We start from the raw sequence: 26,133 nt of genomic DNA on the forward strand, positions 1-26,133 counted from the left end.
TTGGGTGTTTTAATGTTGTGTTGTGAGCCACCCAGAGAATAATTTGTTATGGGGTGGCTAACAAATAAAGTTGTTTGTTTATTATTATTATTATTATTATTATTATTATTATTATTATTATTATTATTATTTCATGGTTTCCGTACGCATTGCTTCAGGTGAGATCGGAACCCCTGTGAATAAAGAGGGCCTCCTGTAGTTATCTACTTACCCTACTGTGGTCCCAGAGCAATTTAGAGGAAACTTCCAAGATTCTGATATAATGCGCTTACAGTATGAAAAGTACAGACACAAACCCATGAGTAGACAGATAAATGCTTCTCAGGTATAGTGTTGGCCACTGCAAACAAATGCTCTACTCCGGGAGAGCAGGGTATGTGCATGTTGTTGACGACAGCTCCTAGAATGCCCTGCTGCAATGGCCTTTGGCCAAGGATTCTGGGAACTGTAGTCAACAACATCTGGGAATCCCTGTTACAGGGATTCTGAAGGGGGCACCGACCTAAGCTGGGCCGCTTGCTGTCTGTTGAGTTTGAAGTGAAGCTGCAGAAGGCCTGTGAGATTGCTGTAGGATCGCAAAACTGGAGGAGGAGAGCACTTGCTGAGAGGTAAACTACTCTCGGCCTGTTCCGTGGGCATTGCTGGAAAGCTTGGGCACAGCAGGCCCTGTTTCACTGCTAGGTTTTGCAAACCTGCACAAGCAACAAAATCTGGCAGCACTGATAAGCTAACCAGGAGGTGGAGAGAATGAAAGGCAATATATCTCCCCCATAGGGTGATTAATCCTAGGACTGGCCCTGGGGGCATGGAGAGAGAACATACTGATGGCGGAGGGGCAAGTCGACTAGCTGACATGGTCACACTAGCCCTGGGCCCAGGTACTGTGTATCATACCTGAACTGATAAATTCAGTTCTTCAAAGATAAATGCCTGGCGCCCCAAGAAGTAAGGATATTCTAGTGCAGTAGCATCTAGGTCATATTGCGCTATGCAACTGAACACAGTTTAAATGTGTAAGTCCCTTTCTGCTCCGACCACAGGTCAAACTTTTTCTGTTAAACTTTAGGATCTGTAGGACCCCCCAAAGAGGAAGTACGCACACTGTCCTTCAACCCCCTACTCAGACAAGTGGATGAAAGGCATTCCAGGAGCCTGGAACAGCCTATTTGCTCACAGAGGTTCGGTTATGCTCTGCATCAAGACAAAACAAAAAGTGTTTTTAGAAAGGGGGACTTTTTGTGTACTAGAAGAGCATGATTGTAACAAGGCAAGAAGTTCCAGCTTCAGTCAAGCAACAGATATAACAAACCGCAATCTGCTAGTCAGTGGGGCAACTGATTTATCTATAACAGGGCTACTCAACTTCAGCCCTCCTGCAGATGTTGGCCTACAATTCCCATAATCCCTGGCTATTGGCCACTGTGGTTTGGGATTGTGGGAGTTGTAGTTCAAAAACAGCTGGGGGGGGGCCTAAGTTGAACAGGCCTGATCTATAATGACAGCAGACACTGAATGTTATGCCAGACTCCCAGAACCTTGGTAGCCAGCACAGAGCAGTAGATCAGAGCAAGCTTGAATCAATACAAATATGCCTCTTGCTATCTCTTTTGATTACAAGCTCTTGACCTCCAGACATATACATTCAGCTCATGCTTACATAGCTGGATAAAAGCAGTCTGGTCAAAATTCTTCTCTGTTAAGATGGACAATCCAGCACTTAGACCTAGTTCTGAGAGAGAATAAGCTCCTTCTGTTGACAGATATACAAGCCGTTGAACGCTTCAAGACAAATGGCATTTTCATAAGTTGCTCTAAAAACATGTTTTACATTAGAATTAGTCAACATTGTTAGATAAAACACACACACACAAGCAACTTATAATGGCACACTGACCAATGTTACTTTTTCATTCAATTTACATATGCAGGAAATATTATTTTTAAACAGTTTAAGCCTCACTTCTCAAAGCTTAGCAGTCAAGAGATTTTCCAGAAAACATATTACCCATTATTAAAATGAGTCTGCACAAGTCTACCAGTGGAAAAGGAATTGACAAGATCTGTCAAGCCGTTGGGTTTTGGAAAGCAACCAATAGAAAGCAAGAGTACCTACATGTAGGTACATGTAGCTGGCACTGTAGAGTGGCAGCTTTCAAATGTGGTAGATGCAACCCACTAGTGAGTTAGTGGGACGTTAGGCACTGGATACTTTGCTAATTAAAATATCTTTTATCTTGTATTTTGTATTTTTATCTTATATTTTGCTAATTAAAATATCTCTTAAAATATCATCCACAACATTTTAAAATTAGCATTACAGTCATGCAAATATGGAAACTTATAGCTTGTTTCTGGGAGGACTGCTAAATGTAAGCTTACGTACTATCATACATGCACAATGTAACCATTCTGAATCTGCTCACTACTGTGCAGACACAAGCTGAAAAATGCAATCAGAAGTGCCAGGAAAAATGCTCTTATGAGACCTAATTATTCTTTGGGGTTGTGGGGATAAGTGATGGACTTCAAAATGGTCACAAGAAAAGATGTCTGAAAACTGCTGCGCTACAGCAGGGATTCTCAACGTTGGGTCCCCAGATGTTATTGGACTTCAACTCCCATAATCCCTAACTAAAGACCACTGGGGCTGGGGATTATGGGAGCTGAAGGCCAATAACATCTGGGGGCCCAACGTTACTACTACTATGAATATTTATATACCGCCTTTCAACCACAGTTCTCAAAGCGGTTTACATAGAAAATAAGTAATAAATAAATGAAATGGTCCCCAAAGGGCTCACGATCTAAAAGAAACATAAGGCAAATGCCAGCAACAGCCACTGGAGGGATGCTGTGTTGGGGTTGGACAGGGCCAGTTGCTCTCCCCTTGCTAAATATAAGAGAACATAGGAAGCTGCCATATACTGAGTCAGACCTTTGGTCCATCTAGCTGAGCATTGTCCCCACAGACTGGCAGCGGCTTCTCTAGCATTGAGAATCCCTGTGCTAGAGCACTCTGCCTCATTTTCTGCCTCATGTTTCAATTCTGCTTAAACATAAATGTATTATACTTTCCACTGTTTTGATTTTCCAAATATCCAAAAGTCAGTTCTGATTATCAGAATACCTGCCATGTGCTTAGCTACTCATTAGCCTTCTGTTTATTTAAAGCATTTCTTAGTTGCTTTTACACAGTTCAAGATGGCTTACAATAAGACCTATTCAAATAGAAAACACAGCAGAAAAAATAATGAACAGACAAGCTAGCATAACTAAAAGTCAGAATAAAGAGGTATAATTTGTGACCTTTCTTAAAAACCAATAAGAAGAAGGAAAACTTTTGTATGGCCATCCTTGAATAGAAGTATGTCCGGGGCAGTTAACAAAATAAACCCATCAAATTGTTTTAAAAATACAAATGGTAAATCAGCAGATAAAAAGCAGCATTAAAACATTGTACTCCAAAGTTAATCAAGGCTGGCACGGTGAGTAATAGAAGGAAAGGCAGTCTATGCAGGGCCACAGTTGTAAAGGGCTTTATCAGCATCTTAAATCGAGCTTGGAAGCCTGCTTGCAGCAAGCACAGTTGATGCCTACATCTCCCATCATCCATTAGGAGACATGCAGCAGCATTTTGCACTGGTTAGAGCTTCAGAGTTGTCTTTAAGGGCAGCCTCATGTAGAGCTCATCCCAGCAGTCAGGTCTGGAGGTTATCAGCACTGGATGATATCTTCAATCCAGGAATAATAAATGGAGCTGGTAAAAGGTGCTCCTAACCACTACAACAATCTGCTTTTCAAAGAGAAAAACTAGGTCATAGGAGGCTGCCATATACTGAGTCAGAACATTGGTCTATCTAACTCAGTATTGTCTTCACAGACTGGCAGCAGCTTCTCCAAGGTTGCAGGCAGGAATCTCTCTCAGCCCTATCTTGGAGAAGCCAGGGAGGGAACTTGGAACCTTCTGCTCTTCCCAGAGCGGCCCCATCCCCTGAGGGGAACATCTTACAGTGCTCACACTCCTAGTCTGCCAGCTGACTTGGCAAAGAGGCACCTTTTAACATGGTGATTCTCTTTATTTAGCAGAGGGAGAGTAACTGGCCCTGTCCACCCCCAGCATAGTACCCCCAGTGACTGTTGCTGGTGTCTATCTTATGTTTCTTTTAGATTATGAGCCCTTTGGGGACATGGCTCCATCTTATCTATATATTTAATTATCTTACAGCCGACCACGTAGGGAACTCTGTCTGGGTGCATCTGGATGCCTGGTGGAACTCTCGCGAGGTCCTGCAAGAGTTCCAACCATTGCCTTGGAAGGGAACGGCAGTGAGGGAGGCAGGCGGGAATTGGCACGGCAGAGTTGTGTGGGGGCTATGAGGAACAAAGGAGGAAACCAAAGGAAGGAGGAAAATTGAAGGGGAATTGGCACAGCAGAGTTGGGGGAAAGGAGGAAGAAAGGAAGAAACCAGACCTCAGAGAGGGCAAAGAGAAACAGACACCACCAAGGAGCAGGAGCAAAATCAGTGGTGGAGGACAACAGGGAGGAAGAGGAGGCAGAAGGGGGCGTGGGGGTGGGCAGAAGGTGCAGGGAGTGTACTGCCGCACAGATACTCTGGGCATGTTCAGCTGGTTTATTTATTATTTCTCTGTGTAAATCACCCTGAGCCATTTTTGGAAGGGCGGTATAGAAACTGAATGAATAATGAATGAATGAATGAATAAATAAATAAATAAATAAATAAAATGCAACCAAGGCAGACCCTGCTTAGCTAAGGAGACAAGTCATGCTTGCTACCACAAGACCAGCTCTCCTCTCCATGTGAGGTCAAGCCAGACTTTCAAACTTTGTTCCAAAATAGATCACACCGAAATTGATCATACTTATCACAGGCATCCAAGGCATCACCACTGCAGTATCACTACCAATTTCTCTGGAATCAGCTTAGATTAATGTTTATCTTCATGTCCATCACATGATGCTGAGAAACAGCAACTTCCACAGGATTACCAGCTAAAATATAGCTCACACCTCAGATGGATGCTTCTTTCATGCCTTCATACAGATATTAAATGGGATCAATGCCAACACTGGACCTTATGGAAAAGCACAGTCATATTATATTCCTACTATGGAACATAGTATGGAGCATAGTAAAATTATTTTAATTGTTTCATTCTGTGAATTGTTTTTATTCTGTGAATGTGTTTTAATTGTTTGTTTTATTTTTAGATTGGGATTGGGATTGTGTACACCACCTAGAGATGTGTGTGTGTGTGTGTGTGTGTATCAGGTGGTATATAAATATAATGAATGAATAAATGAATGAGCATGGGAAGCTGCCTCATACTGAGTCAAACCAATGGTCCATCTGTCTCAATACTGCCTGCACTGACTAGCAGCAGCTCTCCAGGAGCATTTCCAGACAGCAGGCTTTACCACAGGTTTACTGCGAGTTTGAATTTGCCCTAAAAACCAACACAAAAAGTGGATTTTTTTTACCCCAGATATAAATGGGGCTATGTTCCAACGTGCAATGCAAAACGCAAATCATATCTGGAGTGCTCTCCGATAGCTTGCAGGGACTTCAGGGTAGATCTGGCCGATATGTGAATGCACACCCTCCATTCCTGAGGAGAAGCAAGCTAAAGGCTCCATCTGGAAATGCTCCAGGGTTTCAAAAAGAGGTCTTTCCCCACCCTATCTAGAGATGCCAAGGATTGAACCTGGGGCCTTCTGCGCACATAACATGCCCCCAGAATTATGGCCCTTCCCCACCCAATCTTAATGTAGCAGAGGTAGTATACCCAGCAAGAGCGAAGATGCATCATCCCCGTTGAACTCAAGACAAAGATAATCTACTGAGGCAAACAAACCCATCTCTATTCCCTATCCAGGCTGGAAGCCAGTTTGTTATGGATCACAAAAGATGTGACATCCAGGAATGCCTAGAGTTTATCTCCATCGCACAATCTACCACCTTTCCCAAGCAATGTGATAAAGAAGAGGAGATTGGAAAGAGGTCTAAAGCTAGCCAAATCTTTCTTACACAATGTCGGTTTCTTAAGAAGAGGTCAGACCACTGCACCCTGATCAAAAAAGGCATTAATTACTCTGCTCTGTATTAGACTCATAGTTTCCCCCATGTAGTTGCTGGTCATTTTTAGGCATTGTAGACATTTATTTTGTAATGTTAAGTCTGCCAGGTACAAAGGCAGGAGCAGGCAGCTTCATTCTCAGGGCCAATTCCTACATTACTGTTTAAACAATAAAGAACATATGATGCTGTTGACTGTGAATGGTTTGTGTGTGTTAATTGGACGAAAACCCAAACCTTTGAACACAGAAGTAGGCACTGTGCTCTTTCCCAGTGGCCTCTTCCAAGTAGAAACTGGCCGTGAAGAAGGAGCTACAAGAGGTTTCCTATTTACTTAAACCCCTGATGGCCAGATGCCCTCCCAGTGTAAGTATCATCGTCTTCCACCCTGTCTTCCAGGATGGCTCCCTCTAAGGCATACAAATAAGATACATTTATTGTGTATACATTATACATACATTTATTGTCGCTGAGAATGTGGTGAGTTGTAGTTCAACATCAGCTGGAGTGCCAAACATTGCTTATCCCTGAGCTATGCCCTCAACTTCCCCATACACACATACCTGCCAACATGTCCATTTTTCCCCTGAATGGGAAGATAAGGACATATTGGCAGCAGGGTTTCCTATAAGAGGGATTCCCAGATGTTGTTGACTACAACTCCCATAATTCTCAGTGAAAGGGCATTACAACTGGCAATGCTGGAAGTTGTATTCAAACTGCATCTGAGAATCCCTCTTACAGAGAAATCTGGTTGGCAGGTAAGCATATATTCCTATCGCTTTCTTAAAAGCAAACAGCACAAGGAACTCAGCTGGAAAAGTAGGTTAAACTTCATTTTTAAATAGCCATCTTCAACAGAGTGAGCACTGAGCTTTTATGCACACAGAATCTGGAATATGCAGAAATGCTCAGGCAACGTGCACAAATGCTCAGATGTGTAGCAATTTGGCAGAAAGCACTATTCCACAGAGAAAATAGCTGTCCGTCAAACCCTTTCTGCGGGATCAAGGAAGACACATAATTTTAGCATCAACACAGAAAACAGCATAGCTGGGGGTACATGCATCTCCTGGCACCAGGCAGGCAGCAACATGGATTAGCAAAATCAACTTCTAACCCATCACAACTCAACTGGAAAGTTTCAGATCAGAAAAGCATTTGAAGCTGAACTGGGCGCCTTCCAGATTACATGCTGTGCAGCAGTAAAATGCTTTAGCTTGGCAGGATCGTTTTGAAAACATAAAGAGCTTGTGCAACCCTCCTACAATGGGAAAACACAGCTATTTCTCTGTGACACACATGCAACGTTGTAGGACTAAAACAGAAGGATACAATCTGAAAGAAGGCATCAGAAATGTGAACAGCACCTTGCTGACAGCGCAGGGACTGTGATGCCGAAACACAGGCAGAACGGAAGCACACTTAACAGACAGTACTGACACTGTTGTAAGTGTGTAATCTGGAAAGCGCCCTGATGACAGGCTTATCCTGAAGTAGTTTTTAAAATATAACATATTTTGGATGGCTATTGTGTAAGAGGAGAAATTCAAAAACTGAACAAGCAGGTTCCAAGGGTGAAAAGAACAGAGTTAGCCAAGAAGACATGACCCATGATCGGAAACCATGGCTTCCTGCTATGAGAATGAATCTCAGTGAGCCACAGGTTCACATAATTCCCTTTCCTCTCTTCCTCTTTTGCATGCGAGAGGAGGAAAGGGAAAACCTTTGTTTCAGTTTTAACTGCATCGTTCCATGTTATGTATGAACTCAGGGGGAAACAAACCAGGATCAAATAATGGTTTAGATCAGGGGTGGGTTTCCAGCTGTTGTTGAACTACAACTCCCGTCTTCCAGAGTTGTAGTTTGACAACAGCTGGAGAGGTTTGCTCACCCCTTGTTTACATCCTGGCATACTCCATAGCTGTTGTTTCAATAAACCACAATTACAAGTTTGTACATGTGACACTGAACTGTGGTTCAGTTAAAAATGAAAATAAAAGCTTTCCCTCTGATCTTCTTGCATTGCAGAGGCTCATTATTGTAGCAGGAAACCATAGATTCTCAATACATCTGAACTCAGCCACTCTGTGAGCAAACACCACACAGATCAAAAGGACCTGCTAAAACAACACACAGACAAACCATTGCAGAAGGAGACAGAACATCACACAAATTTCAGAAGGTCAGTAAAGTCAAATGCCATACAGTAAGTGTTCTTTTTCTCTACAATCTAATAACACCCAGAATTTGCAGAAGTGAACATGAGACTCAAATTATACTGTTCAGCTAAACTACAGAAAAGAACAGGAACATCTTCTAATTATCATATGTGGCTTGCTGGCTACAAGAACCAAAAAGAAAGAAGACAAATTGATACACCAAAAACTTCCTTCCCTGATAGGAGGTCTGCCCTAGATAACTGCTGCAAAAAAATGCAGAAACTGCAAAATCCTGATGAAGCCCCAACAGAACTATGCTTGTTTTTCACAATTGTCCCTGTGTGAGCCATGCACATGGGCTGAGGATTTGAGCAGAATGGATGCCCTGGTACGTGTGTGGGCTGTGGGAGTCCAATGTACCACCATAAGTGTATCTCATCACCAAAATAAGTACAGTATAGATAGCCCCAACGAAGAGCTAGCAGTTGGTATGCAGGCCAAAGTTATTTGTGTCTCACTGTTGCTTTCCTCTCAGGCTGGCATCCAGCTTTACAAACCTAGTCATTTCTCTGGAAGCCACATCTTGCTCCAACACATGCTCCTTTTGGGCCCCAGCATCCAATTAGAGACCAAAGGCCAAACTGCAAAATTAACTAATATCTTCTGTAGTTAGGACTTTCCAGATCATTAGACCATACAGTAAACCAGGGAATAAGTGGTAGTAGGCATGAATTGCCCTCTTTGCTAACCAGGGTCCACCCTGGATGCATTTGGATGGGAGACTACATGTGAGCACGGTAAGAATTCCGTTTAGGGGTAGGGAGGTACACAGAATAGGGCGGGGGGAGTTCAAAGGGGGGGGTCTGACTTTGGGTGGGGGAGGGTGCACTTACCCCTCCCTCCGCTCCCCCCCCCCCACTGGTGCCTCTGTTTGGAAAGCCTCCTTCAGGGCGGCAGCATACTTCCCTGCCACCCCGTCTCCTCTTTGCCCAGAAGTACCTGGCACATGTGTTGGTATGCAGGAAGTACATGTGCCGGGTACTTCCTGGTACTTCCGGGCAAAGAGGAGATGGGGTGGCAGGGAGGTATGCTGCCGCCCTGAAGGAGGCTTTCCAAACGGAGTGCTGGCAGGGAGAAAGCAGAATAAGTGCACCCTCCCCCATCCTTAAAGTTAGACACATACACCTTTGAACCAGCCAAACAGCCGGTTGTTAGAACCGGTTTGAAGGCCCTTAAAAGGGCCTCTGAACAGGTTCATGCACATCCCTACTTAGGGGATGGGGCCGCTCTGGGAAGAGCATTTGCCTGCTTGCATGCAGAAGGTTCCAAGTTCCCTCCCTGGCATCTCCCAGATAGGGCTGAGAGAGACTCCTGTCTGCAACTTGGAGAAGCTGCTGCCAGTTTGTGTAGAGAGTACCGAGCTAGATGGACCAATGGCCTGACTTAGTATATGGCAGCTGCCTGCGTTCACCATCTCACAGAAAAGCCTTGCTGCTTTTAACAGAAACAGTTTGTGAGTGGACATGACTGTGAGTGGCTAGGCACCCTGAATAGCTTCCACCCCTGTCAATGCCTTCAAGATCAGCTTCCTATTCCAAGGATTATTTGTTTCTGGACTGAGCTGGGGTCTTCACCGGGGGAAGGATCCAGGAGCATCACCAGCCTTGGACAGCTGAGTTCCAAGGGCCAGGAATCAGTGACCGTTGGTGTCAAGCAGAATCATATGAGCTGGTTTTGACATTAACAGTATACTGCCCAGGAGCGGAGTCACCATTGCAGAGCGGGGTTCAAAGAACCCGGTTGTTGAATTCAGGGCCATGCCTGGTGCCCGAGCCACACACCCTGCGTCTGTTGTCAAGTGCATGCGGCATGGCTTGGGTGGTGGGGGCCGTCGCCATCCTCGCTCCACCACTGATACTGCCCACAGCAGTTTCTCAGAGCAGACGGTTGGGTTTTAAGGCTGCTGCATAAGCAGTGACTTGGTCCCACCCCTTATAGCAATAGCACTTACATTTATATACCGTTCTATAGCCGGAGCTCTCTAAGCGGTTTACAATGATTTAGCATATTGCCCCCAACATTCTGGGTACTCATTTTACCGACCTCGGAAGGATGGAAGGCTGAGTCAACCTTGAGCCCCTGGTCAGGATCGAACTTATAACCTTCTGATTACAGGGCGGCAGTTTTACCACTGCGCCACCAGGGGCTCTATTATCTAGGGAAAGATCTGTTTCTTAAAGGAAATTCGCCCTATTTTATAAACACTGACTCCAATAGGGAAGAGAGCCAGTCTTGCAGTAGTGAGCATGAATTTTTCCCTTCGCTAAGCAGGCTTTACCACAGTTTGTATTTGGATGGCCACAGCTCAGTGGTAGAACATCCCTTTGCATGCAAAAGGTCCCAGGTTCACTCCCTGACATCTCCAGATAGGGCTGAGAGAGCCCCGTCTGCAACCTTGGAGAAGCCCCTGCCGGTCTGTGTAGACAGTACTGAGCTAGATGGACCAATGGTCTGACTCATAAGGCAGCTTCCTATGTGATGCAGGGGAGCCTCAGCTAATACAGGTAGGTCCTTAAAGGACTTCTCTGAGTTGGAAGATTTATTTATTTATCAGATTTGTATACTGCCCCAAACATTCTTCTCTGGGCAGTTAACAATGAAGGCAGCGCTGTATCCTCAAGGTCACGGTAGAGATTCTGGCACATGTTTTCCCAGTTCTCTAAGTGTGGAAATGCTAGTGGCATGGGGTCACGTGTTCTTCCCAACCTGTCTCATCCCCCAAGTGCGGAGTGGGGGGTCCTGGTTCCAGGGTCAAAGGGCTCCTGATACAGCAATCTTGGTAAAGCTAAGGAAGTCTAAATTTGGTCAGTGCCTGACACTAACGTGCAATGGAAAACACAAATTGTGTGTGAAGTGCTTCCCAAAAGCTCTCAGAGACCGAAATTTTGTCCGAAATGTAAACACACACATCTATTCTGGAGGAGATGCAAACTAAATGCCGGCTGTGAAAAACTTCCTGAATAGGTGACTGTCTAAGAAGCCCACATATACCGCCTTAAGTTCCATGACAGAAGAAAGACAGGATATAAATGTCATAGTTTCCCCCTTCTGCTCCATTATCTCATCCATAGAGGGGGTAAAAAGCTTTTCAGAAACTTCATTTTCAACTCATGCTATATTGCGCAACGAGTACTGCAGTCATTACAGGAAGGGTAATCTTATTTTATAGCTGATTGTTTTGATGTATCTTATGTTTCTTTTAAAGAAAGACTGTGAGCCCTTTGGGGACAGGCAACGTCAATTAATTAATTAATTAATTAATTAATTGATTGATTGATTTCTGTATGTAGACTGCTTTGGGAACTTTGGTTGAAAAGCGGTATATAGGTATTTGTCATATTCGTATTTGTCGTATGTTTTTTAATCTCTCTTCTGTTTAGTTACATATTATTCCCCTGAATAAGGTTTTTATCAAAATGTATTCTAGCTGCAGTTCTCTCTGTGTTTGAGGCTTATGAGGGCACATCCTCCTCAAGAACATTTTTATTTCTGAATTTTCTTTTCTTTTTTTTAAGGGTGTGTGTGTGTGTGTGTGTGTGTGTGTGTGTGTGTGTGTGTAGGCATTCAAGCAGTATTCTACCCAAATATCGCTCACAGAAGTAAACCTACTCAAGCGTTCCAGTGTTCCAGCCAATTAATACAAAGATCCTAAAAAGAACCAACAGACACTTAGCACCTATTTCCAATTTTATAAAATTATATGTAATTTAATTACATTATTATTATTATTATTATTATTATTATTATTATTATTATTATTAAATACAAATTATTTAATACAATTTAAATGCACCAGGTTAGCTGTATTTAGGTTCTGGCTGTTATGCACTGATACACACTTATACTGTACACACACACACACACACACACACACACACAGTGAAGGCTGCTTCACTGTGACATTCCTGGCTACAGGTCTGTGTGCAACTTTGGCAAATTAATATTAGAAATCTCTTTGTCTGCCACACTACTCCCTAAAATCAGAAAAAGGAAAAGGGGAAAAAAAACACCTTTCCTTTCTGCTCTCACCTGGGTGTCAGGATTCAAATCCCTGCCACTGTAATGAAGCATCTCTTAGAAACAATTCAAACAATCCTGCTGATTCAAAACTCCTAAGCGGTTAAGGGGTGCGAGTGCACACCTGCCTCCCACCCTGCCTCCTGTCATTCCATCATCAAAATGCATATGGCGGGGTTGGTCCCAACTGCTCTCCACAAGCAAATTTAAAGACTACTTTAAAAGCAGCATTTAAAATTGCCTGTGGAGGGGTGGTTTGGATGAGCCACCTCTCCATGTCAGTGTCCCGGTGATAGTGTCCCAGCACACTGGAAGTAGGGCAGGACATGTGCACTCACAGCCCCTTCATGTCCCTAACCATGTGGAAGCAGGGCTGCTCAGAAACTCAGCCAGTTCACATGATTGTAAATTGGGTAGGGCAAGCATAAATAGGGTAGAATGTGTACACTCTTGATAAAATGCTGAGCACAAGTGCTGGGTAGGATGGCACTGTCCTACCCAGCGCCTGGCTCACAGACTACCACTCCCCCCTCTTCCTACCTAGGTTTTTGCTAACACACGGCTGAAAATCAGGAGAGCACACAGCTCCCAAAGCTAGGCAGGACACTTGTCCTACCCAATTTACAATCATGTGAATGGACTGTCTTCTGAACAATCCCCCTAGCTTTTACCAACCTTGTCGCTACTGCCAATGAGGTCAAAATTTAAGAGTCCTCCAAGGTGCACATAAAAAGGATCAGAAAACATTTGCAGCCTCCAAAGAGTAAGCGACCCAAAGTTACCAATTTATCTCAGTTCCCCATCCAGTAACTACACAGTGCTCTGTATTCAGATAAAGTAAATTGGGTGGGTGGGGCGGGGGACATTAGGAATAGGGAAGAATAGTTGGATAAGTTAAAAGAACAAAGTTGCACAGTAAAATCCAATTTGTAGCTTACACTTATCCAAGGATGCAGTAACAACTCTCCAATATGTCCCATTAAAAATTTGTGTCTAAAGTGAAAGGTCATAAATAGATATCTGTAGCTCTGTTTATATCTCTACACGGCTATGTTCCCTAAAGACTACTGTGTAAGTATCCAATCACTCTTGCTTTAATGCATTCTAATGGCTATGTAAAAATTCAGAGTATTCCATCTCTGGCCATTCAGAAGGAACTAATGCATGCCAACACCTATTCTGTCACATTTCTTTACAGTGGATATGGCCTTCCTTTATCCTTTGGCCATATCTCCTGGGAAATAATATCACCAAACCACCTCCCAGGTCTGCTGAGTCATGTTCAATCTTGTCACTTTTCAGAGCAAAGAATACATCTTCGTTCACTTCAGTGCCCAGGTAACACTTGCAGACTTCTTGCCAGCCACAGCAATCAGAGAAGCTGATCAGTTAAAAGGAGAAAGGCCAGTTGGGAGGAATTTGTGACCACAATATAGCAGGGTAGCAGAAACACATGGGGAGCTCAACATTTACTGTATTTATTTATAGGTATAACCTGTATTTAAACTCTATTTTTAAGGGGCTCAACTTAAATTCAGAGTCATCTTGTATTCAGGGAATATGGGTAGTAAACGTGCATATAGAGACTGTGGAATGCGCTCCCTACTGAGATACAATCCTCTCCTTCTCTGACAATTTTTAGAAAGCATTTGAAAACCCACCTCTTCACCCAAGCTTTTTCAGTTCTTTAAAATTTTAAGGTTTTAATTTGTAGGTGATTTTTAAATTGTTAAATTGTTTTAAGTTTTTGTATATATTTTGACTTGTTTTATGCTATTGTTAACCGCCCGGAGATGAAAGTTTGGGGCAGTGTACAAATTTGATAGATAAATAAATAAATAAATAAATAAATAATGTTATTTTTTTAAAAGAATGTATAGTGATCATCATATGCACTTTCCTTTGGTACAATACTCAGCCCTAGACACACATTTTATTTTAACAAAAAAATGAATTTTAAAATGCAAGTCTTTGAACACAGTCGCTTAACAAAAAACTGCCCTGAGCCAAATTAGGAAGTGTGGTATAAAAATTCAACAAACAAACAAACACAACTCTCACTGTAGCCCTCTGTTGATTTCAGACTTCATTTGTAGACTTTATATATGGTCATGGTTGGCTTTGGGCAGCCATTTTGCACAAGATAAACATGCTGAATCACAGCAACCAACCAAATCAAGCCATCTGATAAGTCAATATAAAAAGCAAAAAACATTCCAAACCAGACAAGATGTTCCTTAAAACACAATAACAGCTAAACTGGGGTGGAAACATGGGAAACTGCCATATACTGAGTCAGACCATTGGTCTATCTAGCTCACTATTGTCTTCGCAGACTGGCAGCGGCTTCTCCAAGGTTGCAGGCAGGAATCTCTCTCAGCCCTATCTTGGAGAAGCCAGGGAGGGAACTTGAAAACTTCTGCTCTTCCCAGAGCAGCTTCATCCCCTGAGGGGAATATCTTGCAGTGCTCACACATCAAGTCTCCCATTCAGATGCAACCAGGGTGGACCCTGCTTAGCTATGGGGACAAGTCATGCTTGCTACCACAAGACCAGCTCTCCTCTCCTGAGACCAGCTCTCCTCTCCTGGAGGGGTGGGGGGCGATTACTGCAAAACTCTAGTTATAGGGCCAGCTGCAATAACAGCACCCTGCAATAAAGATGGCACCTCAGCAGAAGTATTATCATAAAGCAGAGTTTCTCAACGCGTGGGTCCCCAAATGTTATTGGACTTCAACTCCCATAATCCCCAGCCCCAGTGGCCTTTGGTTGGGAATTATGGGAGTTGAAGTCCAATTACATCTGGGGACCCACACGTTGAGAATCCCTGTCATAAAGGGTATTTACTCAACCAGAGGCGGGGGGACAGGTGGGGGGACAGATCAGGGGGGCGAGCAGGGGGGAAGACTGAGCTAACTTACTTTCCCCACCAGATGATCTCCATGCCATTGCATCCTGGCTGTGCAGCTCGGGCACACATACAAGCAGTTGTCCCGGAAGCCGTGTGACTTTCCAGAGGCCAGGACAATGCCTCTGGAAATCCAATGATAAGTGCAGTGCATTGGGGGATTTCCCCATGAGATGAGTGCTCTAGGCACCTGTCTCTGTGACCACCCGGGCTGTAAGCAGCCCAAGAGATCACACGACCGCGGAACCCTGGCTAACAGCTGGACTACGGAGCCAGGTTTGCCAGCATGGCGACGTCAGGATCCGTGTGGATCCCAACAGCACGGCAGTACAGGGATCCGTGTAGATCCATGTTTGGATTCACAGGGATCCATGTCTGGCTGCTCATGCAAACAGTCTTATAGTCTGGCGCTTCTGTCACACCAAATGTTTTATTAAAGATCGTCGAGATTTGGGTGTCAAGATTTCTGCTTTGTGTCAAAATCTCTGTCTAGATTTTTGTGACCTAAGTGACCCAAAAGTAAATTACACAAGCTTCTTGAGTGTCTGATACCACACACACACAATGGCAACTCAGTAGCCTCTCTGACAATGTGGAAAACCTATCCTACTTATTGCATTTTGGCCCTCTGGGTTTAAGGCGGAGATATTTAACTGGAGAGTGGGGGCGGGGACAGAAAGAATCCCACAGATTCCTCTTGCAACATGGTGTGGCCCATGGAAATGAATTTCAACACCTAAGAAGCAGAAGTGGGAATTATCCAACCCTGGGCAAACAAACTCTCTGAAGAGCCTTTACAATAAACTTTCTTCACTAGAACCTTTCATGTCTTGAGAATGCTTAACAGTGAAGTGCAGGAAATAGAATTTTGTTGGATTTAATCAAAGAAGTCAGGGGAGATCTTGTACAAAGAGTCTCTGGTTTCTTCCAATCCTCAAAATAACCATCATGCAGTTGTACTAATGCAGGGCATACAGCCCAGCGGCCACTGGTCTCCTGCCCTTCTGTGGGCAACTGTGGGATCACCTCCGGTTATGCAATTTGCTTTGCAGATTTCCCACCATGGTTATGTGAAAGGAATGCCTGCCTTTTCCAAGGAAGCCTCCCCACACATCCACTTGTGTGCAATAGTGTTGAACTGTTCATTTCCTCAAATTTTCTACAAAGGAAAAGATGAGCTCTCTTCAGAGAGCTTGCTTGCTTCAGAACAAATCCACAGTGGAAGACAAATCTTCATCACGGACTGCTTAACATTTGCCAAAGGGTAAGTTAATTTTGAAAGCACTGTCTCCCAGCATAACAGTGGCTGACACGATGGGCTGTGATTCACCAATGTGGTCTGAGCTTCCTCGAGGCAGGGAACCTTGCAGGCTCAATGGGCAGGCAGCACTCAGGAAGAGAAACCAGGAAGCAATTTTTGTTTCTCTCCCCTCCCCGCAGAAGTGCTTTTTGCTGCCAGAAATATGCCCACAAGGGTGCACAGCCCTGCACTTTTGCAGGGAAAGGAGAAAAGCAAAAATTACTGCCCAATCTCCCTCTGCAAATGCTGCCTGCCCTGCCCAGGGCAATGGCTCTGAAAGCTCCCTGCTTCAAGGAGAGGAGAGCTGGTTTTGCAGTGGCAATCATGAATGGTCCCCTTTACTAAGCAGTCTGCCTTGGTTTGCATTTGGATGGGAGACTACATGTGATCACTGTAAGATATTCCCCTTAGGGCAGGGGTGGGGAACCTTGGCCCTCCAGCTGTTTTTGAACTACAACCACCTTCCCCAGTGGCTGGGGATGATGGGAGTTGTAGTTCAACAACAGCTGGAGGGCCAAGGTTCTCCACCCCTGCCTTAGGGGATGGGGCCACAGCCCAGTGGAAGAGCATCTGCATGCTTGCATGCAGAAGGTCCCAGGTTCACTCCCTGAGAAATTCCTGCCTGGAACCTTGGAGAGTCGCTGCCAGTCAGTCAGTGGAGGCACCAGAAAGAAAATTAAGGAGTGCACAGAAGGGGCAAAGTGCGTTTATGAGTGGGCAAGCAGATTTCTGAAACAGAAATGGGAAGCAGGTGGAGGGCAAAGTAGTTGCCTGAGGGGGCACTTGTCCTCCCTTGCCCCTTCTATGGAGCCAGCCAGGGGCATAGCCACCATTGTGTGAACGGGTTCAAAGAACCCGGACCACCAATGAAAAGGGCCGCCAAAGCCCCATGGCTCAGGCTCCGGAGGAGCCCAGAGCAAACTCTTCCCTCCCTCGCTCAGGCTGCCGAGAGCCCGGGCAAACTCTCTGTAACAAGCTGAGAGCTCACTCAGGCTCTCGGCAGCCCGGGCCATGCCCCCTTTGTGCACGACGCCCGCTGCCCGATAGGACGTTTTTCTCTCCTCAGGGAGAGAAAAGGGAAAACGTCCTATCAGGCAGCCAGCACTGCCTGAAATAACCAACAGAGAGTTGGCCCGGGCTCTCAGCAGCCCGGGTGGGAGGGCGGAGTTCGCTCTGGGCTCCTCTGGACCCCGAGCCACGCTCCTGTGCACGTGACATCACACGCAAATTTGGCAGCAAAATGTGTTCCTCTTCTAGCAAAACTAGGACGCCCCATTCTTCATCAATGAACTGAGAGACCACCCCGTGGTTCTTCTTTCCCATCTAGGCTACTGAGCCTGCATAGAAACAAAATCTCACAAATCAGCTCAAGTGGATCTTGCAAAGTGTAGGTGCCTGCTGTGAAGAGCCATTTAAAGCACAGCTCCCCTTAGGTACAAAGCAAAAAGTTTCCATTCTTGAAAAAAGTACACTTGTATTCTCTCAAGTATTTACAACCAGGCAATCTTCACTCTGCACTGTCACCTTTATAAGGTCAATATTTGCTCCCTAAGGCACTGGCTAGTTCTTGCTATAGCAACCATGCATACCAGGGGCGTAGCAAGGTTGGAGGGGGCCCAGAGACTAGATTTTAAAATGGGCCCCTCACTGATATACACTCACAAACACACTTCACAAGAGATCGTGCACTCACACTCACATCCGCATTATGAATACGGTGAGTATCCAGTTCACATTGAATCTAATTTTTTTACTCTCTGCTCCTGCCGATCTCCAAGAGACTCCACATAATTTATAGGGGGTGCAACATGGGCGGGTGGGGAGTCATGTGATGTGCCTCTGGGGGCCCCTCGAGGCAGTGGGGCCCCAAGACAACTGCCTCCCCTTGCCTAATGGTAGTTACGCCCCTGATGCATACACCGCCTGAAACCTCAGAACTCATAAAGAGTCCTCCTGAAATCCAAGAAATGCTCTTATTGGGAACAAGTGAAGTGTTAGACGCTTCTGTGCTGCCTTAAGCACTAAGCTGTTCAGGGCCAGCCGCCCGAGGGTTTTTGGCACTCTAAACTCACTCTACTGTAGATCAAAGGCTGTTTTAAGGAATTATTGGCTACTTAGTCACTAAGAAGCAATATGCCCTCGGGCATTCGTGACCAGTGTTCCCTCTAATTTTTCACAGCTCTGCACGGAATGACTTTTGTTCTGGGCAGCAGTAGCAAGGCAGTGTGCGCACACATGCAGAGTGGGACCTTCCAGCTTCAAACTGAGCGGGATCTAAAATTAACTGAGCAGACATTAAAAACTTTGTATGTGTGTGTGTGTGCGCGCTCACATGTGCACGCCTTAGAGGGCACGCAGATCATGGCTCATTCCCTCGCAGCTGTTTCCTGGGGGCTCTTGTCCTCCTTCCTTTCAGTCACCTCAGATTAAGGACCAACAGCCTCCCTTGGAAGCCCAGCAATCTCCAGGGTGCAAGTTCAGGCCAGACAGCTGATGCAACTGCTTGATCGGTTCAGTGGAGGCGGCCCTGTCCCTGGGGTACCTGTGACAGGTGTCGCTCTCCAGAATGGTAGGACTGAAGCTTCCCTGAGCCCCAGCCTCCTTCAGCCTCTAGCCACCCTTTGCCATGTCATATTCCCTGATAAGGCAGAGTGGGCACTTGATAAGGCTTGCCTGTGGCTCCCTCATAAGGCTTGACTGTGGCTGCCAGTGCCACAGGGGCCACACAGTAAAAGCACAACAGGTTTGCAGGAATGTTTTCAGAACACCCGCACTGGTCATTCATTGAAAAGAATATCCAAACAGAAGTTACAGATTAGCACAGCTTTGCCTGTCTGATTAGGCACATTAGCATGCTTCCTTGAAATGAGTGGGACTTGTATCCAGGTAAGCATATTTAAGACCTTAGCTTCCTAAGGAGGCAAATAGTGGTGCAACCAAGGGAGGGCCTGCCATGGCCTGTGTCACCCCATTTAGTTCTAGTGCTCCTCTATCCATTTCTCTCTGTCTCCAGCTATAATCGCAGCAGCCTCCACATGACTGAGGTGTCTTCAGACTCCTAAATTTGACCATGCCTGCACTTTGCAGTCCTCCAAGAATTTAGGAACTGTTGGAATGCAGTATCCTGGAACTGATTATGGAGACAAAAGGGAGAATACATGAAGAAAACATTTCTAGACTGGTAATAAATCACTCCTCCAAGCATTTATAGAAGATACCAACTTGTTTGACTGGTAATGGACACTCCTAGTCAAAGACTTCATCTTAGCAGCCAGTCTGAGCAAGCTTACAAAATAGCTTACAAAATAGCTATTAGACACCATAATAGCCCACATTGTGCAATATTATTAATATTATTATTTGTGAAATAGATAATTGCTTCTTTAATTAAAACATGGAATTGTTTAAAGCCATTGGTATCACTCAACCAGAAGGCTCAGACTTCTTCTCTTCCATTTTTCCAGTGGCATGTCTGTAGAGCATGGATTTTGAATATCTGCATGTAAAATTAAGGCAAGGAAAATGCCTGGTTATGAAAAAGCGAGAGCATGAAGCTGAACTCTCCACAAAATTAAAATACTCTTTGTGGAACACCATGGCAATGCAAGGCCTCGCTGATCTGGCAGTAACAGTTGTACATTCCAAAAGGGCTCAAGGGCTTGATGTTGAAGTAGTGGATAGCTTTGCTTCATTATACGAAAACACGTGATTTGCACTTGTTTTAATTATTCAACTAAAAACTGTACTGTGTTCAGAATATCATTCTTTCAGCAATATCGGTATATACTTTTTGTCTGTGCATCACAAAATGCATCTCAGTGCTACAGAGGTTCTTCCTGAAATTCTTTTGGAGCTTTCTCAAACAAGTTGTAGTTTAAGAGCAAGCAAAGCAAAGAGCATTCTGCATTCAGGGGAACTAGATTTTGTGTTTGTGCTGGTAACATTTGAAATGCTCATGGATATCTCAGCAGCTAGACTAACAAATTGCACACAGTTATGTTATCTGGTGTTGTACAATATTATTTGTGAAACAGGTTATTGCATCTCCAAACGTGGAGCTATTTGATGCAATTGGGTCAATGAACTCAGGAAGCTCTGGCTTCTTATCGTCCAGTTCCATCTCTTCAATGCCATGTCTGTGTGACTTGCCTTTGAATATTTGCATGTGGAATGTGGAACTTTACTTACTATAACAATTAACAAAAAACTCCCCACACACTTTAGTTAGCTGGGACATGATTGGGTCTGGCCCACATCCCAGGCAGGCACATCTCCCCCTACGGTGCCTGCTGATATTGCCAAACATGTAGCAATCTCTGATCAGGCCGTGGGCAACACCAGATGGTGACCCACCAGGGCCCAGGTTGTCTTCCAGCCTGTAGTCCCCTATAAATCAGGGATACCTGCCACCTCTCTCATGAGGTTGCATGCCCTCACAAGATGGTGGGCCCATCCCTCATGAGAGATGCCCAGATTGTGAAGCACTATTTAATAGGGGTTTGCATGGAGTGTTTGCAGTGGTTCGGTCAGAATTCAGCCAAACCACTGCTCCACAAACCAGTTTGGTCACACTTGGCCAGCTGAACCAACAAACCAGCTTGAACTGGTTAGAAGTGGTTCATGGTCGAACCGCTCGAACCAGCCTGGTTCGCAGCAGACCGGTTTGACCACGAACCAGTCCATGCACACCACTACTATTTAAGTTAGATCCAGTCAATAATGTGGGCTGGTAGAGGGGGAGGCTCAATCTGACATAGTAGCCCATTTACTCCTGAACTCAGTCAGTAGCTGAAATGGCAAGGCGTGGCAAGAGGGCTAAGATTAAGTTAACCTTCCCACTTTCCAAAGAGACTCTGGAGTCAGTAGTGTTCTGCCCACACCTCAACCCACACCACAGCCGATGCACAGTGTTGCATTATCCTTGTTTTCAGGCATCCTCTGAGGTACCACTTTCTTCCCTCTTTCAGATAATTGGACCACCACCTCCCAAGGAAAGGGCCCCTCCAGGTGCCTCCCCATCTGAGAGACCACTGGAAGCAAATCACAAATGCAGAGGCAGCAGAATCCTGCTAGTCCCATTTAACCAAGCTAACAAAGCCAAATGTATGTGGCAATCCAGTAGAGTCAGAGTTTGGAGAAGCCTAGAAGAAGGAAAATGTAGTGCATCTGCAGCCATGAATGCTACCTGGCCAACTCCTTGGCTGGACAGATTGTTGGCTGATCATCCAGGATGCCAGAGTATGTTCCCGAATAAGGCACTAATGACTTTTCCCTATTATTAAGAGGGTCTTGTAAGATGGCAAGAAAATTGCATACCTTCCAATTTGAGGGGCTGATGTGAGAGTGTGTGGTGAGATCATTGCCGCCGCCACTCCCAGCTATTGGTGTTTATGTGGTCACCGGAAGAAATAATAACTGATAGGTGAGCCACACAGACAGAGATTTGGGAGAGGCTGGGATGCATAAACTGGGCCGAGAGCTGAAGCACTTTGAGGTGGAACATAGGAAGCTGCCATATACTGAGTCAGACCATTGGTCCATCTAGCTCAGTATTGTCTACCCAGACTGGCAGCCGCCTTTCTAAGGTTGCAGACAGGAGTTCCCTCTCAGCCCTATCTTGGAGATGCCAGGGAGGGAACTTGGAACCTTCTGCACAGCTTGCTCTCTGGTAAATGGATGTAATCTGATGTTAACTTGTAGGAGTGCTGTGCTAATTCAACTCCATGCTCAGCTTGTATATTTGCAAATAAACTAAATTTTACAGAGACACCATAAGCCACCAGCAATTTTTCCTCCAAAGGAAGCCAAAACCAGAGTAGTGCTGCACCCCTGGAACTCTCACCACTTGGACAAGTGGGGAGTGGGCACGTAACAACCGAGTATACAAAATGCTTCCGCCATCTGCACAAACACTGATCAGAGACAATGGTAATATTATGTACACTTAATGTTTCCCCTGTTTCTCCTGCTCAGCAAGCTATGGCTTCTTTGATGTGGAAGCTCACATGAAATTAGAGCACAAGGTCCCAAATACAGATTCATGGCTAGTGTCACAAGAATAAAGTCTGGGGAACCATATTTTACTGTACAGAGGCACACAATACCATCACAAGCCTATGCCACTGGCTAGGATAGCCAAGAGTCTAGCAGCATAAGCCATAAATCAGCATCCTGGACCTTGAGGCTAATAGCACAGAATCCATTTACACCCTACACCAGCGTGGTGTAGTGCCACCCTGAGCCAGCATGGTGTAGTGGTTAGAGTGCTGGACTAGGACCGGTGAGACCCGAGTTCAAATCCCCATTCAGCCACGATACTTGCTGGGTGACTCTGGGCCAGTCACTTCTTTCTCAGCCTAACCCACTTCAATGGGTTGTTGTGAAAGAGAAACTTAAGTATGTAGTACACCGCTCTGGGCTCCTTAGAGGAAGAGCGGGAGATAAAATGTAAACAAACAAACAAATAAATAATACAACACCTCTCAAACTATGGCAGGCACAGGGGTGTAACTATAATTTAAAAAGTGGTGGGTGGAGGGACAAGTGTCCCTGAGCCCCATGTAGCGGAGCCTGATGGGCGGCAGGGCCTCATTTTCACTTTCTGTGGTAGGGCCCACTCCAACCTTGCTAGATCCCTCAGCAGGCAGAAAGCAGCAAGCAAGTGCCCCAGCACCCAGCCCAGCCCACTCTGTAACTGCCCCCTCTCCTCTGCAGGCTGCCAGAAAATGACCTGCAGTTAAAGCAAAATACTTTTCTAACTAGCAAAAACTAAAACTGAGTGATATTGGGAAATATAGGAAACTTCCATCACAAGATGTATAGAGCTCTTTCAGTACAGACAGAAATCAGCATATATGCACCCTTATTAACCTTATGAATCTGAAAGCTTCCCCTTTTCATCAGACCCCATTCCCACAGTACAGTTGTGTTGTAGCACAAGGTTTCACAAATCACCGAAGCCAGGGGCCCACGGTGCCTAGGCTAGGATATTCAGAGGCAGAGTTAATTAAATGTTTATTGTCCCAAACAGCCCTGTCCCTATTCTAAGAGGTCATTTGCACAGTCAAAAACCCAGGCTTGGGATGGGAGCTGTGTGTGCTCCCAGTTTTTGGTTGTGTGGAAGCAAGGTAGGAGGAAAAGCTGGATAGAAGTGATTGTGTAGAAGCAAGGTAGGAGGGAAAGCTGGGTAGTTTTTCTCCTACCTTGTTTCCACACAATCACTTCTTCTGCCCAGGTTTTCCTCTTACCTTGCTCACACACAACCAAAAACTGGGAACACACACAGCTCCCAAACCCAGGGTAGAACACAGATTTTGACTGTATGAATGACTGATTGTATGAATGAATAACAAGTGTGTTACTTGCAAAGAGGATGAAGAAAATCCCATTTACCCTCCCATTCCTCTGTGTTTGTCATGAAGTCTGGTAATTTTGTCAAGTGTCCATTTTCTGGCTCCTAAATCTTTGAGATGACTCCTAGGTTCAAAGAAAATGTGTCAAGGCCTGTTATAGCAAGGCTATACCATGTCACCAAGTCACTTTTCTTGTTCTTTTCGCACACACTAACACCAGCATCTACTAAGTGAAAAGATGACATGTATACAACAAATACCTGAATCTGGGCATTTGCACAGGGTATCCCTCTTTGTAGTACATTTCCCAGAGGCACTGCCATCATAGAATGAGGTTCAATTATCTTATTCATTCATTAATTCATTCATTAAATTTCTATACTGCCCTTCCAGGAATGGCTCAGGGCGGTTTACACAGAGAAATAATAAATAAATAAGATGGCTCCCTGTCCCCGAAGGGCTCACAGTCTAAAAAGAAACACAAGATAGACACCAGCCACAGTCACTAGCGGTACTGTGCTGGGGGTGGATAGGGCCAGTTACTCTCCCCCTGCTAAATAAAGAGAATCACCATGTTAAAAGGTGCCTCTTTGCCAAGTTAGCTTGGGGTTAACTGGGCAATGCAAGTGCCAATGCAAGTTCCAAATCTTTGTCCAGCCTTTGTCCCATGCAAGTTCCAAAACATGCTCACATTGCTCTGTTGCACCTTGTTCACAGATATCGCTCTTCTACCACAGAAGTCCTATTCAAACATTATTTTGTAGCTGCATTCACATGGGCATCTGGAGGAGGGGCAAGAGGGGGCGGTTTCCCCCCCTGGATTGAGCCAGTTCCCATTGAACCCAATGGGGCATACTCCCAGTCGGGAGTATTGGATTGCTGGCTTCGCCCACACACACACACACACACACACACACCGCCTAGGAGAAAAGTCCTGCAGATGCCCATGCTTGCATTCAGATGTCTCTCCACAGGTGTATGTTTTTGTGTGAATGACTGTACCTGCATTCATTTTAATTGTGAACCTGTGTACAGGCCCCCTGAAATGCAGGGTACGAGTAAGAAGTGCACTGCTGTACCTGCCTTCAGATTACAGATCTGTACCTGTGCACATTGTACACATATTGTACATATGTTGAACATAATGTGTGAATAGGGCTAGGGCTTCAGATTATTGTGAAATTTTCTTCTTCTTTCCCATGTAGAAAAACTTTTTTCCCTTTCTGTCAAGACCATGCAACTGTTCCCCCCACCCAAAATGACCATGCCTTATGAACCTCATGACTTTCTCTTCCAACTTGAAGGATTTCTGTCATGCTTAATACTTCACTTTGCACCTGAATCCTCTGCTACCTACCTGGTTGCCAAAGACAGCGATTGAACAGGCACTGGAGACTTCGCGGGGTCCAAACCAGACCGAAGCAATGCGAGAGGGCATGCCCAAGATGAAGACTTGGGCCGCAGAGCAGATGACCTGGCCCAGGACGGCAACTGGGAAGAGGTGTGGTTTGGCACTGTGTGTCTTCACCCAGGCACCCAGGCAATTGAGAGCTGAGCCAACCAGGGCGATGAGGCGCAGACCCTTTTTGTCAAGGAGCCAGGCGACAGGGAAAAGAAAGGGGATATAGACGAGCATGTAGCACATGGACATCCAGTCAATCGCGAAGTAAGTCACGTTGTAGAAGTCGGCAAAGATTTGGTTGATGCTGCCAAACTGGATCCACTGGAAGGCGTTGCAGAAGGAATAGGAGCTGAAGAGGAAGACGATCACCCAGCGCCGCCAGCTCAGGCGCACCTCCGCGAACGATCCCGGGACAGACCCGTTCGGAGTCTCAGTCTCGGCGCCCTTCAGCTCCGGCTTCGCTTCCTCCAGCAGCTCGGGCTCCTCCTGACAGCCCATCGCCGCCTTCTCTCCAGTGTCTAGCCCTCCGCTCACCATCGCCTCTCAAGAAGGAGCCTCTCGCCCCGCTGGAGAGACTCCCCCACCTTCCGGCACCACCTGGAGACCCCCCGCCGCCCCCGCCGCCGCCCCCGCTCTAGTCTTGAGCAAATCACACACCCCACGCGCTAAACTGGGCAAGGGGCGCTCTCGACGGCTGTGTGCCCTGCCCTGCGCTCGCTGCTCCCCACCAGCCCGCAGGCGTTGCTGCCCTCGCCTCGGTCGCTTGGGCAACCAGCCCTTCTCCCTGCTGGTCCAGTTTAAGTTTAGCCCTTGCCCGTCCGAACGCTCTTCCTCTTC

At 45.5% G+C, this 26,133-nt stretch overlaps 1 protein-coding gene across 2 annotated transcripts in view; it reads right to left on the reverse strand.

The window, feature by feature from the left end:
- FLVCR2 (FLVCR heme transporter 2) overlaps window positions 1-25,882 on the reverse strand; it is a 64,463-nt gene extending 38,581 nt beyond the window's left edge. For both annotated transcript variants that reach the window (XM_053262693.1, XM_053262703.1), the window contains exon 1: window positions 25,252-25,882. In XM_053262693.1, coding sequence (XP_053118668.1) covers window positions 25,252-25,833 — 582 coding nt within the window. In that variant the 5' untranslated portion in view covers window positions 25,834-25,882. The remainder of the gene's footprint in view (window positions 1-25,251) is intronic.
- Window positions 25,883-26,133: the final 251 nt, after the last annotated feature.

Source organism: Hemicordylus capensis, chromosome 1 (genome assembly GCF_027244095.1).
Source record: "Hemicordylus capensis ecotype Gifberg chromosome 1, rHemCap1.1.pri, whole genome shotgun sequence".
In the NCBI taxonomy this organism is placed as follows: Eukaryota; Metazoa; Chordata; class Lepidosauria; order Squamata; family Cordylidae; genus Hemicordylus; species Hemicordylus capensis.